We start from the raw sequence: 17,386 nt of genomic DNA on the forward strand, positions 1-17,386 counted from the left end.
GCGAAGCCCCAGAATTCAATTCAAACCAGGTGGTCTAAATTGATTCACGGTCTCCTACTATATGTCATGACTCTAATCGGATCGTGCTTTCGCTTGTAAACCCCAGAATTTAACTTTCTTGTCAATATGTGCGTAAATTAATCAAAACCTAATTAGTGGAATTAGGGTTAATTACTCAATAAGCAGGCTAGTGGCAGGTTTTGTGGCAGTCTACAGTGCATATGCAGCCAGGAGAATTTTTTTTGCGAAATGATGCTGTAAAAGTAGAGATGAGGCGTTCGTGGACGCCTACGCTGCCGTAGCGATGTCTGGATTGTCGTAGTTCCGTTCCGTCCCTGTTCTCTCTGAATAATTCACTGTACGCCGTCTGGCCAAACACACTATTTGCACGTAAATAACGCGACCCTAAATATAACGCCAGGGCCACTTTTCTGTTTCTCGGAAACAAAACTATACGTTTCGGTTTCCACACGTATATTACGCGAAGTGGCGCCGCAAATACATAGGACAATACGCGTAAAAGCGGATGACTACAGGCCGCTTTATTTATCGCTTCTGCGAACTACCTCCACAAAATACAGTGAAAAGACGAGTGAATGCACGATTTACTCTCTCTAACCGCTGAAGTCTTTGTCACGATCAGCGAGTCGTCCTTCATGCCACCAAAGTTATTGGACTAGGCAGCGCTTAGAAATAGCCGCGACGCAATCGAACGCGGTAAGACCATTCGCACATCGTGCGTTGATGCAGCGCACGACTTCGAATACCACTTGCTTGACGTGGTTTCACAACAGCGCCGATCGTTTTTGCTCAAGGTTGTCACTGTAGTATACGCCGTAACCGTAATAATGCTGCACTAACAACGTTATAAATCAGAACAAGCAAGATAGCGCGAAATACACGGTGGCAACTCCGAGCTCACGCGTTCTTGCGCGAGGCCAAGTTGCAGCGATAGAGGGAAAAAAAAACGCGTTATGCTCATGCCTGGAACCGGAATACGTATAACGCGAGACGCGTTACACGCATTATACTTTTATACGGGAGGAGGTGTTCGCGTGCAAGATTACCCTGTCCAAGATTCTCACTTTTCCCCCCAACAATACACCATGCACACTTCACCACATTTCCCAACGGTAATGCGGCCAAGCTATGTAAGCCTCTTGCCGCGATGTCTCCCTTGGTTAGCTCTTGTTTCCTATCGAATATTTCACCGCGTACACAGTACCTTCGCCTACCACCTTTATTCTTTATCTACGACATGCTTAAGGCAGTAAAATGACACTAAAATGACTGCCGAAGTTTCCGCAGCATGCACACTAGCAGCTCGCAACCGATAACCACAAAAGATCCAAGTCATAACTTTAAAGCGCCTTCACGTTCGCATTGGCGGCAGCTGCCCGGCGCACCCTCTCGCCAAAAGATGCCACCAGGGGAAAGCATGGCGCAGGCAGTTTCTAAAAATTTCCATCCCATGCAGTGCAGCGAGAGCTACGGGATGTATCAGCCTACCGGCATAGAGAGGGGGAGGGAGAGAGAGAGGGAGAAAAGGCGGGGGGTTAACTAGAAGCGAGTTTCGGATTTGCTACCCTGCACTGGGGTGGGAGATGTCGAGGTTGGAAAGACGCCTACCAACATGCATAAAGAACGAGAAGGGCTTCCCTCTGTGCGAAGCTTCACGAAAGGATTTGCGCAGAACAATGGGCGAGACCCACCCTTTCCCTTTTCAGTGAACACAGCAGGCTCTGGTCAGATCGGCGCTCTTGTCTCCTATATAGCATAAGGCCGTGAACTTTGATCCATGACATCATACTACTCTATCCGACTGCCTTAGAATCTAATGGGGATCATCATCATCATCATCATCAGCCTATATTTTTTATGTCCACTGCAGGACGAAGGCCTCTCCCTGCGATCTCCAATTACCCCTGTCTTGCGCTAGCGTATTCCAACTTGCGCCTGCAAATTTCCTAACTTCATCATCCCATCTGGTTTTCTGCCGACCTCGACTGCGCTTCCCTTCTCTTGGTATCCATTCTGTAACCCTAATGGTCCACCGGTTATCCGTCCTACGCATTACATGGCCTGCCCAGCTCCATTTCTTCCGCTTAATGTCAACTAGAATATCAGCTATCCCCGTTTGTTCTCTGATCCACACCGCTCTCTTCCTGTCTCTTAACGTTAGTCCTAAGATTTTTCGTTCCATCGCTCTTTGTGCGGTCCTTAACTTGTTCTCGAGCTTCTTTGTTAACCTCCAAGTTTCTGCCCCATATGTTAGCACCGGTAGAATGCAATGATTGTACACTTTTCTTTTCAACGACAGTGGTAAGCTCCCAGTCAGGATTTGGTAAGGCCTGCCGTATGCACTCCAACCCAATTTTATTTAACCCAATTATTTTTAATGGGGATTCTCCATAGTAATCCGCGGTAATTTTGACGTCACGACTTTCATCACACCGCGAGTAGCATGACGCCATAAAGCAGAGGCGTGTCTTGCCTTGTCAATCGACAGCTCTTTACAGTGGTGACGTCACGGCGATGCCTCGTTGGCGTCACGATGTGCGAAAAAAAAAAAAGGAACCAGAACCGCTAGGAGATGAGCATGGAACTGCTTTCTTCGATTTTCCGCCACGCAGAGCCAGCTGCCCAGTTCACCAAGGATAGTGGTAGCGGCATTCTGCACAAGACACGCGTATTTATTTAATGTGTTCGAGATATTCAGGAAGTGGTTGGTCTCGAAGTTAAAATACGCTAGACGGAGCTCCTGTAGTCGTAAACATTGAAGTAAGAAAGCGAATAAGACGGAACAAGTTTAAAATTAAAATAATTTATTCGGCAAGAACGGAAACTGACACAAAATTACAAATGGCTTATTTGATTACGAGCAAGGCGGTAAAAGAACCCGACAACTGTGATCTCGCAAACACGAGAAGCAGGAAGCAAAACATCGTGCTGCGAAGCACTGGCAGTGCTGACAATCAATAAGTGCTTGAGTCCAAGGACTCATCTATATAGTCTAGCAGGATCTCGAATATTATGCTGTCGTTTTTCAGAAAACCACCGTTTTTCAGAACATCCAAGTCCATATTGAACTCTCGGTGAAAATGCTTCATTGAGTCGAGATCGCGAGGGCATACGCAATGACCATCACTCGGACCGTCTAAAGAATAGTCGGTGCCCGGATGTCGCACATTCACGCACCAGTCATTCAGAACACACTGAGAACCCGCCAGCAACCCGTCAAACACAATCTCCACAACGAGGTCACAACTTCCCCAACACCTGCGCTTGCAGACGGTTATCGTAAGATAAGTGTCCCTGGTGTGCCACAAAGTGGCCTCGGCAAACTTTCTGTCGTCCTCCTGGCAGAGGAAAATTTCGTTCCCGTTTTCGAGAGTCAGCACGTAGCATGCCCTCGCAAGTTCTTCGCCCAACCCGTGTTCCAAGGACAGCGCGCTGGTTAAGCGCCGAAACCTGTCCAAAGAGTATACGAGAGGCTCAGAAGACGCAGTCACCGGGTTTTGACCATGCCGCGTGACATTTTGCCGCAAGTACTCCAGCGTGTTGAGCGACATGTGGGCAAACTGCTCCAACTTTCGAAGTATGAGCCCGTTCTCCGAGCACAATAATAGCGGCGACGGGCTGGGTTCGTCCGCCGGATGTCGCGGAGACCGAGACTGGTACGACAACGTCGTGCCGACCGCGGTCGCGATTACGGCCAGGTCATCCTTTAAGTTCTGCTCGGATGTTCCGAGCGCGTCCGTGAGCTCTGCAAACATAGCTTGCCGACTCCTGCCGTTTTCTACGAGAGCAGTTATCAGGCTCTGAAGTCCAGACAGCAGCTCGTCGTGACGAAGGTCCTTCAACAGCCCCTTTAGGTCTTCCAACGCGTTGCCCAGGTCCTGAAGCGTCACTCCTGCAGCTTTCAAGGACGGTTGCTTCGCGGCCACGGAAGAACCAGCTGCGCCGCATCTAGCTACGTAGTGCGTCGACAGATCCTTGTGCAGGACTCCCTCGCCACAACGCGAACATTCCACGGTATGGAACGTGCATTCGGTCTCGTAATGACGCAGCAGCTCGTCCATCGTGCCCTCAAACTTGCAGCCTTGCGATTCGTTCCAGCAATGAACCTTCAAATGCAGAAGAAAAGAACAAATGTAACAGATTAGCAGATTTCTGAAATTTGCGCTAAGAGACTGCTGTAGGGGGGCATCGTGACATGGCACAAAACCGGAATGCGGCCCGACGGCAGAAATACCCGCCCTGCAAACCATCTCTGGAACAGGGCCAGCTGAGATGGGACCTGTCAAACCATCCGGAATTTTCAAATTCAGTGCTAGGTCCCTGGGGGCTGTCATTATATTCGGGTTATGAAATTTCATTGCTTGCAAAGGCATAAATGGTATCTACAATGGGTCTACCCGCAGTGCGTAAAGTTTAACGTTGAAACTAACCTTGAAACAAACGCGAACAACCGGTAGGTAATTCTGCAATGAAATAGAACATTAAGGAGCATGCGTTCTCGTGTGAATGCAAAAATTGAATATACAAAGACATAGTCACAAAAATTTGCAGAAAAATAAAACTAGCAATCAAAGATTAGAACCACTAGAACCAAACAGCACATTCCAGGGTTGTTAAAATGTTCAGGGTGGCCGGCTGGTGCATCTGCAATATTTATGCTTTTTTGGTAGAAGACATTACTTGATCCAGGCAAAGCGAAATAACAGACAGACACAGCGCAGACAATGCATCCTTGCCTAAGTCAAGAATGCATTACCAACTCTGCCAGCAAACCACCCTTCTGAAGGCTTTACTAATCTTCAAGGCTAATTGATCCGTGTGCATTATCAATACCGTGGTGCATTCAATAACTAACTTCTAACCCGCACACTTCGTCTGCAAGTCACGATGAATTTCCAGCATTAACCAATGCCATGCAGCTCGGATTAGCCTAATCGTAAATGTAATGTTGGCATTTGCATATTTGTGTTGTCCTACCTGTAAGTATGCTTTGCGGGTATCTTTACAAACTCGCTTATGGGCCGATGACGTCTGGAATTGGGCGTCACAGTTGGTTATATGAAACTTCACTGAACGTCACGCTCAGCCGATCCCATTAGCTCGCCAGGGCTTCCCAAATTCGCGACAGCCTTCAATCATTTCGGGCATCATTTTGGCAGGCATAATTCAAGGAAATCGGTGCCATGAACAGTCGTGAGCACAGTTCATAATGCCAAACGAACGTCGACATCGCAGCATGTCCATGTTAGCTAAGCCTCATACCGACCAGAGGTGGTGTAATCTGCGACAGTACACTAGCATAATTGACACCCTTTAAAGTAAATAAAGGCGTAAGTCTGCCTATAACTCACACCCTTGCACCCAGAAAAACGGTGTAGGGGTGGGAGTTATAAACATATTTACACATTTTACACTTTTAAGGGTGTAACTTATTTTATAGTGTAGGAGCAAGCGCTGATGTGAACATTGTGCGATGCTACGTTCTCTTTCGATACATATGCCCTGCCACACGAGGTGCGTAGGCCAACTTTTATTTTACGACGAGGCGACGGGAAGAACATTGAACGAATAAGGCGCCATCCGCAATGCGCCTGGAACTTTACGTCTCGGGAAATTAACACGACAAAGAAAAATACCCGATTCATTACCTTGTCTCGCGTTTCTAGAAGCTCCCGTTTTACCGCCCACTTGAGTCACAAAGCGCGCCACGGAGTCGCTAACATTTGGGTAAGTGGCAGCTTATCAAACGTTTGAATATGTATGCAGCAGTGTCCTCACTGTGCAGATAACAGTGAATCTTCCACATGCTCCACACTTCTTTCCTAACTCTGTCGCTGCAGCGTCCCGATCACAGTCACGTATATAGTGATACGCCGACGCATGAAAAAAAAATCTAGCAGTGAAAGCAAAGATAGTATTAGCGGTACATGCAACACGCGGTTAAGTCCTGGCGATATACGGTAGTGCATCGCATATAGCAGGCGTACAGCGTGCGTTTCCTGATGCAACAGCGTAGCACGTGATGCAGAGCAGTAGCGTATACCCCGAGTGATAACGCGCGTTATTTGCACTCTTCTCAGATAGAAATTAGAACACGTTTCACTTACGATTTTACGATAATCTGAACCCGTGTGCGATAGTTATCTCTTACATAAGGTGTTGTCTCATTCACCAGTGTTTCCAGCGCGTGCCACTCATGTTAGCGACGCTGTCGGCGCTGCGATTGGGAAATTCTGGAATTCTTCTCAAAGCGCTTCTCTGATCTGCTTCGGTAGTTTGCGGCACAACAGGAATGTATTTTACGGTAAGAAATGACGCGCTCCCGTGCAGGCGAAGTGCCGCTGCAAACTCGTGAAGCTCCAACTTTGGGGACAAGGTTGGCATCTGTCGAGGACACTCGAAGCGCTATTACGATCGGTGGCTGAGACTGCGGGGACTGGCCAAAAGAAACGAAGGAACAACCGTACTAACAAACGATCTTTTATCGCCTGCTTGCTGCCAGTGTTCGCAGCTTACCATGCCCTTGCCGTCAGCTACCCAGTGCATTTGTTTTAAATGGCCGCGTGAGAGTAAAATAAGGCACGAGGTTCCATGTAGGGACTGGAACGTTTCGACCTATTGATCGAGGCTGTCTGACAACCATCGTGACACACACACACACACACGATGGCATTCGACGTGGTGGCGTAGTTTCTATGACGTTCCGCTATTAAGCCCGAGGACGGGGTGGGGGGATGAAGTCCGACGGGGGGATGAAATCCGACCATGGCGGTATCATTTCGATGGGGGTGAAATGCAGAAACGCCCATGTACCGTGCATTGGATGCACGTTAAAGTTCCGCCAGGTGGTCAAAATTAACCCAGAGTCCCCCCCTACGGCGTGCTGTCCATGAAATCGGGGAATTGGCACTTAAGACCACAGAATTTGTGCTGCAAAATCATTACAGAAATCAAAACCAACGCAACTAAGTCCCCAGAAACGAACAAAAAAAGAAACAAAACTCATTTGCTGGGCCCGTTTACATACCTAGCATTTAGAACCTATACTTCCATATTTGTTCAAACTGCAACTTTTGATTCAATATTTCTTTCCCTACCCCCCTCCGTCCCCCGTGAACAAACGTGTAGAAGGATTATTGCTTAGCATCACCCGTATCTGCTGCTTTCTGTACATTAGGGACACTAAACAAGAATGCTAAGACAAGCTGAATCGGTACATCGCACTTCGGCAACAGGAAAACAGCCACTTTTACTCTTAGGCGTGCAAATACCCATAAGTGCAATCATTGCAAATGATGGACGTTGTTGCAAAGGACGACCGTAGCCGTATCGTTTTTTTTTTCTCACCTTAAACCTGTTCGCTTCCCGCGCGGACAACTCGACAAAGGCGCATTGCGTTTCCTCGAACGGCTCTTGATCCAAGGGACACAGCCCAACGAAGCTTCCTTGGGAGTTGGCCGCGTGACTGCAGGATTGACACAGGACGTGCGAGCAAGGTAACACCACCGTCCGCTTCGGAATCGTACGACAGAGGTCGCATACGCGTACATTGGGCACGTCGTCGACAAACCGCGTCGGTCGCCAGTTGACGCCTGCGACCACCTGATCCCGAAAACGGTGCACCCGTCCCAGTTTCGCATCCGGCATGGCGGTGTCTGCAGCTATACTGATCCTGAACTCGCACGAAGTCGGTGTGACTTGTCTTTGCTTCTTGTAGTACGATAGCTACAGCGACTGGCGCGTGACAAGGGCACATAGTGTCACGTGACATCACGTGACACTATCCACGAGCATGGCGGCCATGATGACGTCGCTGAACCACATCATAACGCGTCCATTTTTGTGCGTTTTTTTTTTTTTTGACGGTGACCGTTTCTAGCCGGATTATCTCCGTTTTTCGATTTGTCGCTTGACGCAAGACAACGGCTGTCGTGCTGTCAGGCTTTCTGTTTACGCTGTAAAATAGTTTGCGCCCTGAAAAGTAAATAAGGACGTAAATGTGTCTGTACGTCACACCCATATGCCCTTTTTGGGTGTAAGGATGTGAGTTATCGACAGAATTACACCCTTTTTTCACTTTTAAGGGTGTAATTTTACAGTGCACGCGGCTTCGGTAATCCAACATGGCGGCCACGATGCCGTTAAAGTAATTCAGGGTTTTACACGCCAAAACCACGACTTAATGGGAGCAAGGTTAATTCCCATGGTTTCGAAACGCTTGACGACAATCGGTCCAGACTCATTTGTCAGCGACCTCAACAAGGGTGTTTATGTGAAAAGTGATTGAAGCGCGACTTAGGTGACGGGGGCGACAAATACTAACAAGAAAAAAAAACATTTTAAGATAGGAAAAAATACATGGCAAACTCTATTCTATTCAAACAAAATGCAGTTCTTAATTAGTGTTAAACAGACGCGACGTGCAAATAAAACACGATTGCATTTTACTTTAGGGGTAATAAGAATACAAGGTGTTTCAGCGAACACTTACAAAATTTATTTAAGATTGCCTGTGCCAGATAGCCCGATTCTAGTTAATGAGCTGGCCTACAGGAAGAGGCGGACATTACTTGCACAAAAATAGAAATGCATAATCAAATAATTAACAAAAATACACTAATTAAGTTATTAACTAATTACCTGACGGCCCATATTGCAATTTACAAGTTGTAGCCGTGGAGTTCGCAAGGCGGATCCACTTGGAACGAATTCTCGGGATGACACCAGTTTCGAGATATTAATTCCCGAACTTAGCGGAGAAATGCATTGGCGTTCCAGTTAATTTTGTGCTTCAATGCATCAAGCGACGTTTTGTTAAGAAACTAACTGGAACGCCAATGAATTTCTCCGCTAAGTTCGGGAATTAATATCTCGAAACTGGTGTCATCCCGAGAATTCGTTCCAAGTGGATCCGCCTTGCGAACTCCACGGCTACAATTTGGAAATTGCAATATGGGCCATCAGGTAATTAGTTAAAAACTTAATTAGTGTATTTTTGTTAATTATTCGATTATGCATTTCAATTTCTTGTGCAAGTAATGTCCGCCTCAGTAGACCAGCTCATGAACTAGAATTGTGTTATCTGCCGCAGGCAACCTTTGAGAATTTTTGAAAGTGTTCGCTGAAACACCCTGTATATTTTTCTAGGTGCCCCTGGTAGAAAAGGGTGGCGTTCACGCCGCTATGGAAAAAAACGCGCTCGTAAGGTTCTTCTGCTAGGATACGCCCCCCTCAGAACGTTTTGGGGTTTTGATGCACTGTGCGGGATTTCTGAATACCGGTGACGCGCTGTTTACGCTTGCTCAGCGTGGTGTTTCCGAGGTGTGTTACATCACGAGTAAAAGTGTTCAGCGAAAAGTTTTCACGCGATGTGAGTCGGGAACACCGGACAACTAGCGAGGTAAGGCCTAGTAAGGAGGATTAAGCCCTCCTTTTGCCTTACCTCACGGGCAAACCTTGTACCTGTTTTGCCCGAATAAAACAAAAAGTGTACGTTGTAAGCTGTACACGACTGGACATGCTTTGGTTCGCTTCTGGCCTTCCATGGGTCACCTGACTTTCTGTATCTCACAAGGCTACCTTGAAACATAGAGATCTAAGGATTTCGCCTTAAAAACATTACTTGGACAAATGATAATAGGAACTTCGAAAGCCACGATCACAACACATTGCCATCAGGGCCGGTATTTTGTAGCGATGCCTTTCCGGTAATAATGCCTTTTCGCGCTTATCGCGCTTTGTCAGTGGTCGGAGCGACGGTCCGCACGCGTTATCAACGGGATCAGCCAGCCGTGAGCGGTAGATGATAAGACTACAATAGAATAAGTCATATGGCATCGCTTCAAAATCACGGCCCAGCTATTATGTCGTGCGAAATGGCGTTGCTCACTTGAACGCGGCGGTTTCATCCGAGCTTCTTTAGTTTCATGCGTGTTTGTTCAAAGTGTGGCGTGCGCTTCCCTTCAAAGTTTGCGTGACCTAGGGCGCGATCTTGTACGCGTTCCAAAATAGAACGGAGGTGTTCCGTTCCATCGAGCCGCACACGATTGGTCAATTTGAACGTCGCGATTCAAATTGACCAATCGTGTTCGGCTCGATGGAACGGAACGCCTCCGTTCCATTTTGGAACGCGTACAAGATCGCGCCCCTAGTGTATGGCATTCATTGGCGAAAGGTGTGAGTGCAGGTTTTCTGTTATTGTGCAAGCTCACGCTGCGGCATCCGACGCGCTGTGTCCGTCGTGACGATAAATGCGGAAGGCTCCGCGAAGAACCGTCGCGCTATGTTGGTTCACTGTCCGTAACACAGGCTCTGACTGTCCGATGGGCAGCAAAATTAGTAAGTCGAATGTTTTCTAAATGATAATGTGGGACAATGTTGTCTTGTCTGGTAACTGATGGATGCACATGGTATCGCATGGAATTGCGAATGATTCTGTGAAAAAGTTTCGCATATGTCGCTATACATTACGACTGCGTGCTGACCATACTACTTTTCATCCACTGAAACATGTTTTCTTTGGTCAGGTAGATTGGTTACATTATTCTAGATGAATATAAGTGAAAATGCTTTTGAAACCTATGTGGCACTGTCATTTATTTTCATCCTATTCGCTCACCTTCCAAAGGAACCTACTGGAGCAATTGCCGTCAATAACAGCCTAACTGTGTTCACATTAAGACATACGCCACTCTAGCTTAATGACAAGCTGGCGCTTCACCCTAGGCGAGTCGCAAGCTTGCCTCAGCCTGAAAAAAAAAAAAAAGATAATTGCTCGCGTAGTGGTCGAAATGCCTGACGCTTAAGAAATTCAAACGTTCGCGCCAAGCAGCATAAAATCATGACGTCATGGCCATCGGCGGTTGTGAGGTCACTTTTAAATGCAAAGCATTTCTTGGCGAACATTTGTCACTTTGACAGTATCTATCTATCCATCTAGCCGCCTACGTCTTGGTGCTCTCAGGGACGTATCGTTAACTTTGTACTTACCAAAATTGGCATACTATGACAAGAGTGTATGACTAACATAAATGATAGGTCATGACATGAATAACATGACATGTGTGTCACGTAGGTCATGAAACAGCTGCCTACGTCTTGGTGCTCTCATGGTCGTTACGTTAACTTGGTAGGTACCAAAATTGGCATAGTATGACAACAGTGTATGACGAACATAAATGGTAGGTCATGACATGAATGTCATGGCATGCGTGTCATGTAGGTCCTAAAACAGCCGCCTAAACTGACAATGACCCAACGAACAGAACATTAACCCCCCAAACCACTGATATGGCTTCGGACGTGGTACTTAGTGAAGGCAACACTAAAGGATGATGCTAGAAGTCATAGTCATTAGCATGACTAAGAAAAAATGACAATGACTCAGCGAAAAAATATTAACACTCAAAAACCACTCAAATGGGTTTTGACGTGGGTACTAATTAAAGGAAACACTAAAGGATGGTGGTAGAAGTCATAGACATGAGCATGACTCAGCAAAAATGACAATGACTCAGAGAAAAGAAATTAGCACTCAAGAACCACTGAAATGGGTTCTGACGCGGGTACTAAATGAAGGAAATGCTAAAGGATAATGGAAGAAGTCATAGTAATGAGCATGACTCAGCGAAAAAGGGTTAACACTCAGAAACCACTGAAATGGGTTCTGACGTGGGTACTAAGTGAAAGAAACACAAAAGGATGGTGGTAGAAGCCATAGTCATGAGCATGAGAGTCAGCAAAAATGACAGTGACTGAGCAAAAAACATGAACGCTCAAAAACCGCTGAAATAGGTTCGAACGTGGGTACTAAGTGACGGCAACACTAAAATATGGTGCTAGAAGTCATAGTCATGAGTATGACTTAGCAAAATTGATAATCACTCAGCGAAAGAGGATTAACACTCAGAAACCACTGAAATGGGTTCGCACGTGAGTACTAAGTGAAGGAAACAGTAAAGGATGGTGGTAGAAGCCCTAGTCATGACCATATGGCTCAAAAAATGACAATGACTCAGCGAAAAAAGGTTAACACTCAAAAACCAATGCAATGGGTGCGGGTGTGTTACTAAGGGAAGGAAACACTGAAGGATGGTTGTAGAAGCCATAGTCATGATCATGAGTCAGCAAAAATGACAATAACTCGGCAAAAAAATGAACACTCAGAAACCACTGGAATGGGTTCTTACGTGGGTATTAAGTAAAGGAAACACTAAAGGATGGTGGTAGCAGTCATAGTCATGAGCGTGGCTCATAAAAAATGACAATGGCTCAGCGAAAAAAGTTTGACACTCAAAAACGAATGGAGTGGGTTCGGGTGCGTTACTAAGGGAAGGAAAAGGCTAAACTTCAATGGTTGAAGTCATAGTACTGAGCATGGCTAAGGCTTTCGCCTTAAGGTCTCCTAAGCATTGCTAAAGGGAGTCCTGAGGACTCATGAAGTGAATGTCATGCATGTCATGTAGGTAATGAAAAAGCCGCCTACGTCTTGGTGCCTCATGGTCGTTTCGTTAACTTGGTAGGCGCCCCGCACGCATGACATCGGTTCCCACAGGGCATGGGATCTGCCGTTTTTTTTTTTTTTTTTTTTGCTTTCCGTTAGTTGTCTCCCCGATACGTAGATGGCGACGGTTGCACCGAGCCGCCATTTACGATACATGTGGGCTTCTATGAAAGCTTCTCCACCAGTTTAAATATACGTACCTTGGGGCCTGACACTGCCCCTGCCGTGATTAACTCAGTGGAAGCTTCCCTGATTATCAGAGACACCGTGAGATAGAGAACAAAGCGCGCAAGGAGAAATAGTTGACGCAGCAGATTTGAAACTACGCGGTAAAGTTGATAATCTTCTCTTGTGCAACTGCTTCTTGCCCCTATGTTAGCAGCGTTCCACGTTTCGTTCATTATGCATGCGCACTAGAGCAGCACGCCCTAAAGAAAAGTAACAAAAAATGGACCCAAGCCAGGTAACACGCTCCTGCTATCTCCAATAAGCCGGGAAGCTTGCACCTAATTAATCGTGCCAGGGGCGGTGTCGTGCTGGTGGGAAGAGCCTAGAAGACGAAACTTTCATTTCGAGTGAACTTGGTGCGCATGCGCTACTGTTGCTGCTCTCGTCGCTACGAGCCATTGTGGGCGTTGGCCGGTTGGCCAGTCGACGCTCGCGCGGTAGTATTATAGAATCGGTGGTCTATACATCGACCCTAAACGTACATCTACAACGTTTCCGCCAGCCTGCTGATAAAATTTTTTCAAAAGGCATATCTTTGTGACAGATACGCAAGGCAAGAATCAACTGTCGAAGTTGCATCTACATTCTGGCTGTAAGAGCAAGTTACGGTACGTACGTACGTTTCCTAGTCACTATATTATTAAGGCAGTTACGCGTCGATGTTGATGACGCATTGTGATTATTATGCGCAAGGTTTTGGGGGGGCGTAATGGCGGATGTTAATTTTTTTCGTTGCCACAGTTGGAACTGAATGTATGCCACACTGCAATTCTAGTTTTGTGGTTTTAGTCAAGAAAACTCAATTATTGTCGGAAAATTTGGCATAAATAGGAATACTTTTGTTTCCCCACAACATCACTGGCGATGCGGGGCACCACTCTGTACTTCAGAATCCCCTACATACCGGACAAATAATGAAATAATGCAAGAACATATGGTACGTGGCCGGATGTGCTTAGCCGGCTGCGAAATAAGTAATAATCGAGGGTCAATGGAATGTCAAGGTCACGAAACACGTAGGGTACTACACTCGAAGAAATGTTTGCACCCTTTGATACTTATCCTGTCCTACAACAAGAGTCGTCCTCAATCTAGCGCACCTTTCCTTTCTTTAACTCTGCGCGCCCGGTACCAAGGTATTAAAAAGCCAAGCCTTTAAAAGATCAGAAAGCAGGGTGATGATTTGGAAAACCACAGCAGAAGATCAAATCTTATTGTCTACGGAATACCCGAGGTTGAGGGCGAAAACAGCCATATATTGGAATACAGCGTCAATCAGACGATCATCAAGGATACCTTTGGCTCAGATGAGCCAGTTACCATAGAACGAATACATCGCTTAGGCAGGCCGAATAAAGATAAAAACAGACCGGTTATCTTAAAGCTACTTGACTCAAGAAACAAATCAAGGATACTGAAGAAAGGCTGCAAGCTCAAGAACACTAACTACTCCTTAGGCGAAGACTTCACTCGTAGAGTGCGGAAAAAGATAAGAAAACTCTGGGAAAGTACTAAATCACAACGTGAGAAAAAAATTTTTTTGATAAACTGTACATAAATGGCAGCATGTTTGTCTGTGATGTCGAAAGAAACATGAGAGTCACAGTCCAAAAAACGCCAAAAGAAGTCGACCAGCAACTCGAAGCCACAGACATTCACAGAAATAGCATTACTAAATGTAAACGCGAGAAGCATTAGAAAACCTGTTACTCGAACATAACACTGACATTGTTGCCATTACTGAAACACAGCTTTCACCAGAAATATACAGCCACGAACTAGCACCCCCAAATTACTCAGTTTCCGTCAAGATCGACCAAATCGATGCGGCTTCTTAATAAGCTATGCTTATTAAGAAGCCTTCGCCCTTTGTATTGATGCCCGACGTTCCAGACGTTGAGGCTGTGTTCTGCAGGATTATAGGCGATGATTTTGCAATATTACTGGTTGCGTCTACAGTAGTCCTCTTTCTGGTCGCAAAAGTGTTATTACTATGTGGGAGTTTATGCACAAGCATGCTAGCAACCGATTTATTCTTATGGGAAACTTCAATTTACCTGATATTGACTGCAATACCATTCATCACACTTCGCTCTCATTGATTTGATGTTAAACTTCAGGCATCACCCAGTTGTAACCTGTAACCTCTCCTACGCGAATGCAAGGAACAAGCGATAGCATCCTAGACTTAATACTGATTAGTGTCAACTTCCCCCTAGATCTACGGAACTCAGAGATCATAAACGGTATCTCAGATGCCAACATACCAAAGTGCCAGCTGCCCCTCGGATGCACTGCAACAGTCAAAACTACTGACGTTATTGTCCCTCATTTTCAAAACGCAGATGATTCCGCTATACTTACCTATTTAGCGCACGAATAACAAGAATACCAAGAATATTACGAAATGGCCAACGATAGTTCTTTTCACGTCAAAGATGAATCGCTCATTGAGTGCAGTTAGTGCGCAAACATGGATGCGTTGTGATCTGTCGCTCGCCTGGACGGCTTTTTTCCGATAAGCGCTAGTTGCCTCCGCAGCTTCTTTTTCATTAATGATGCTGCGCATTTTCAAGAGCATCGCTTTACGCACCAGTGCAATTCTCTGGAGCGCTTCGGCAACGGAATTATACTACTGCGGCACCGAGACAGATCGGTCGTCCTGTCAAGAAGGCTGCAGGCTAGTGCAGTAGTGGTCTGTCGTTTTATTCCGTGTATGAGCCAGTTGATGACCTGCATACGTGTATTCTTCGTGCGAGTGCTCCAAGACTACTATCGGTGCCAGCGCAGTGACGTGTTTCTCGCGGCTGACCATACAGAGCAGCGTCAGTTGAAGCGTGGCGCGGTACATAACTGCGGCGGACTTCGAAACTATGAAAAGAAAACAACTGCGAAGATTCCTGCCATTAGTGTGTGTATTGCCTGTGTTCTCGATTGCTGGATGCGGATCTGGCTGCGCGAGCGCCGGCATTCACCCCACCTCAGTGCTTTGTACTCGGGTACATCACTACCCTATTCCAAGGACGGCGAAGCGCACCGCAGCAAGGCGAACTTCTCTATAAACGACCGGGTGCGTTCACTTTATGTTTTTCTATAATTTTATGCAGCTCGTTGCTCTAGAGAAAGCAAAAAGTGTACTGTAATTTTGCGTGTGAAATGTGCAGTTGCCGGTATTTATAGTCATAAGCAATAATTACGTGAGCCTTGCTTGAAAATATTCAGTTTACTTAGCTTATCATGCCTATGAACATCTGAGCCCAACGAAGAAGTGACCAGCCATGAAATGGCTTTCATAATTATACCTGCATGTATACACAGGTGAATGGAATGTTTTGTTTCCGTACAAAACATAGAATAGCAATACAACAGAGAACAATTTTGTACATCACATTATTTTTATTGTGATGCAGAAAATGCTAGCAAGTGGTAGCGGATGTATGTCACATATCTTTGTTGCGCACAAAGCTATTACGCTATTAGTCCATGCGTTATGTCAGTGGTAGATCGCAGTATGACGATCTGGCTGCGCAAACACCACACCAGCTCAAAAATCTGTTTGCAATATAAATGAAAACAGTCAAGCTCATTATTGTAAAGAAAGTTGTGTTCCAGAACACAAGGAAATCTTTAAGAAGAATACATTTACTATGAAAAGTAAATTGAAGAAAACGGATGCAATACCTTAGGTAGTTTTGATGTGCGTTAACGTCATTGTGTGTTTATAACCAACCCCTTCTCATATGCAGGAGCCAAGCTGCCAACACAACCACGCAGAGCAACTAACTGCCTTTCCAAGAATGCTGCGCTTGCATTGGTGGTCAAGTGGAGAAGAAGAGCTCCTGTTAATGTGTCCTGCCGCACTGTTCTGGCTAAAACCTTTATCTCCTTTCTGACATCCTACCACCTCAAACATCACCACTAAAGGCATTTTGACTGCATGCATCTGCCTTTATAGACACCTTGCAGCTAAGCCTGTATTTTTCATCCAGGTTTCTTAAGCCGTATTTAATAAAGCAATCTGTACCCTTGAATTATTTTTGTTGAATCCAAGAGTCAATCTCTCAAACAATAAATTAATATTATCTTCGTCCTTTTGTGTTCTGATAGGAATGCAAAAACAGCGTGGCCTCTGATCCTACAAACACAAGCAGTAGTACTACTGACAAAGCTATTCTAGAATAAAACATCATGCGTGTTCTAGACAGTAGACTGTCGGGTGTAGGCACCCGAAGGTATGCAGTGGTATATCCTTCTTGAATATAGGCTGTTTTCGCTCTGGTTCAGGCTTCAGCTTAAGATTAATTATGAAGGCCGGAAAAATGAATTTCTTCCATTCGATGCGGATGAAAGTTGGCTTCCATAGGGCTTGACGAAGTTCACAAATTCACCGAGGAACAAAACGTAGGGTAGCAGCGTGTCTTGTGGGATCCCACAACAGGCCAAATGATGATGCAGACTGTCACAATGGCGATACTGAAAAATCAAGTATAGAGTGCATTACTACTATTAGTTCAGAAAAGCTGATATTAAACATCAAAATTATGGTGCGTCTCTTGATGTACACTTGCTCATGCAAAGGTAGCTTCAGCATATGACTAAATGCTAATGTGCTGGCTACAAATGCTACCAAATGGC

The 17,386-nt window shown here is 45.7% G+C and overlaps 1 protein-coding gene and 1 long non-coding RNA gene across 2 annotated transcripts; one reads left to right on the forward strand and one right to left on the reverse strand.

Moving 5' to 3' along the window:
• Nucleotides 1-2,714: 2,714 nt before the first annotated feature.
• LOC125940668 (uncharacterized) lies at nucleotides 2,715-7,492 on the reverse strand. Its single transcript, XM_049657097.1, has 2 exons — nucleotides 7,369-7,492; nucleotides 2,715-4,127 (listed from the first exon to the last, which is right to left on the reverse strand). Exon 2 carries the CDS (start codon nucleotides 4,080-4,082, stop codon nucleotides 2,976-2,978), a length of 1,107 nt encoding a protein of 368 aa, XP_049513054.1. The 5' UTR covers nucleotides 4,083-4,127; nucleotides 7,369-7,492; the 3' UTR covers nucleotides 2,715-2,975.
• A 2,701-nt stretch (nucleotides 7,493-10,193) lies between these two features.
• On the forward strand, nucleotides 10,194-16,713 carry LOC125940769 (uncharacterized). Its single transcript, XR_007463982.1, has 3 exons — nucleotides 10,194-10,359; nucleotides 13,296-13,359; nucleotides 16,498-16,713. It is a non-coding gene; the product is annotated as an uncharacterized LOC125940769 (long non-coding RNA).
• The last annotated feature ends 673 nt before the right edge of the window (nucleotides 16,714-17,386 follow it).

The sequence above is a fragment of the Dermacentor silvarum genome, chromosome 10 (assembly GCF_013339745.2).
Source record: "Dermacentor silvarum isolate Dsil-2018 chromosome 10, BIME_Dsil_1.4, whole genome shotgun sequence".
Classification (NCBI taxonomy): domain Eukaryota; kingdom Metazoa; phylum Arthropoda; class Arachnida; order Ixodida; family Ixodidae; genus Dermacentor; species Dermacentor silvarum.

Excerpts from the sequence above, each read along its gene's own strand:
- LOC125940668 (XM_049657097.1), bottom strand. The coding sequence starts at position 4,082 with ATGGACGAGCTGCTGCGTCATTACGAGACCGAATGCACGTTCCATACC.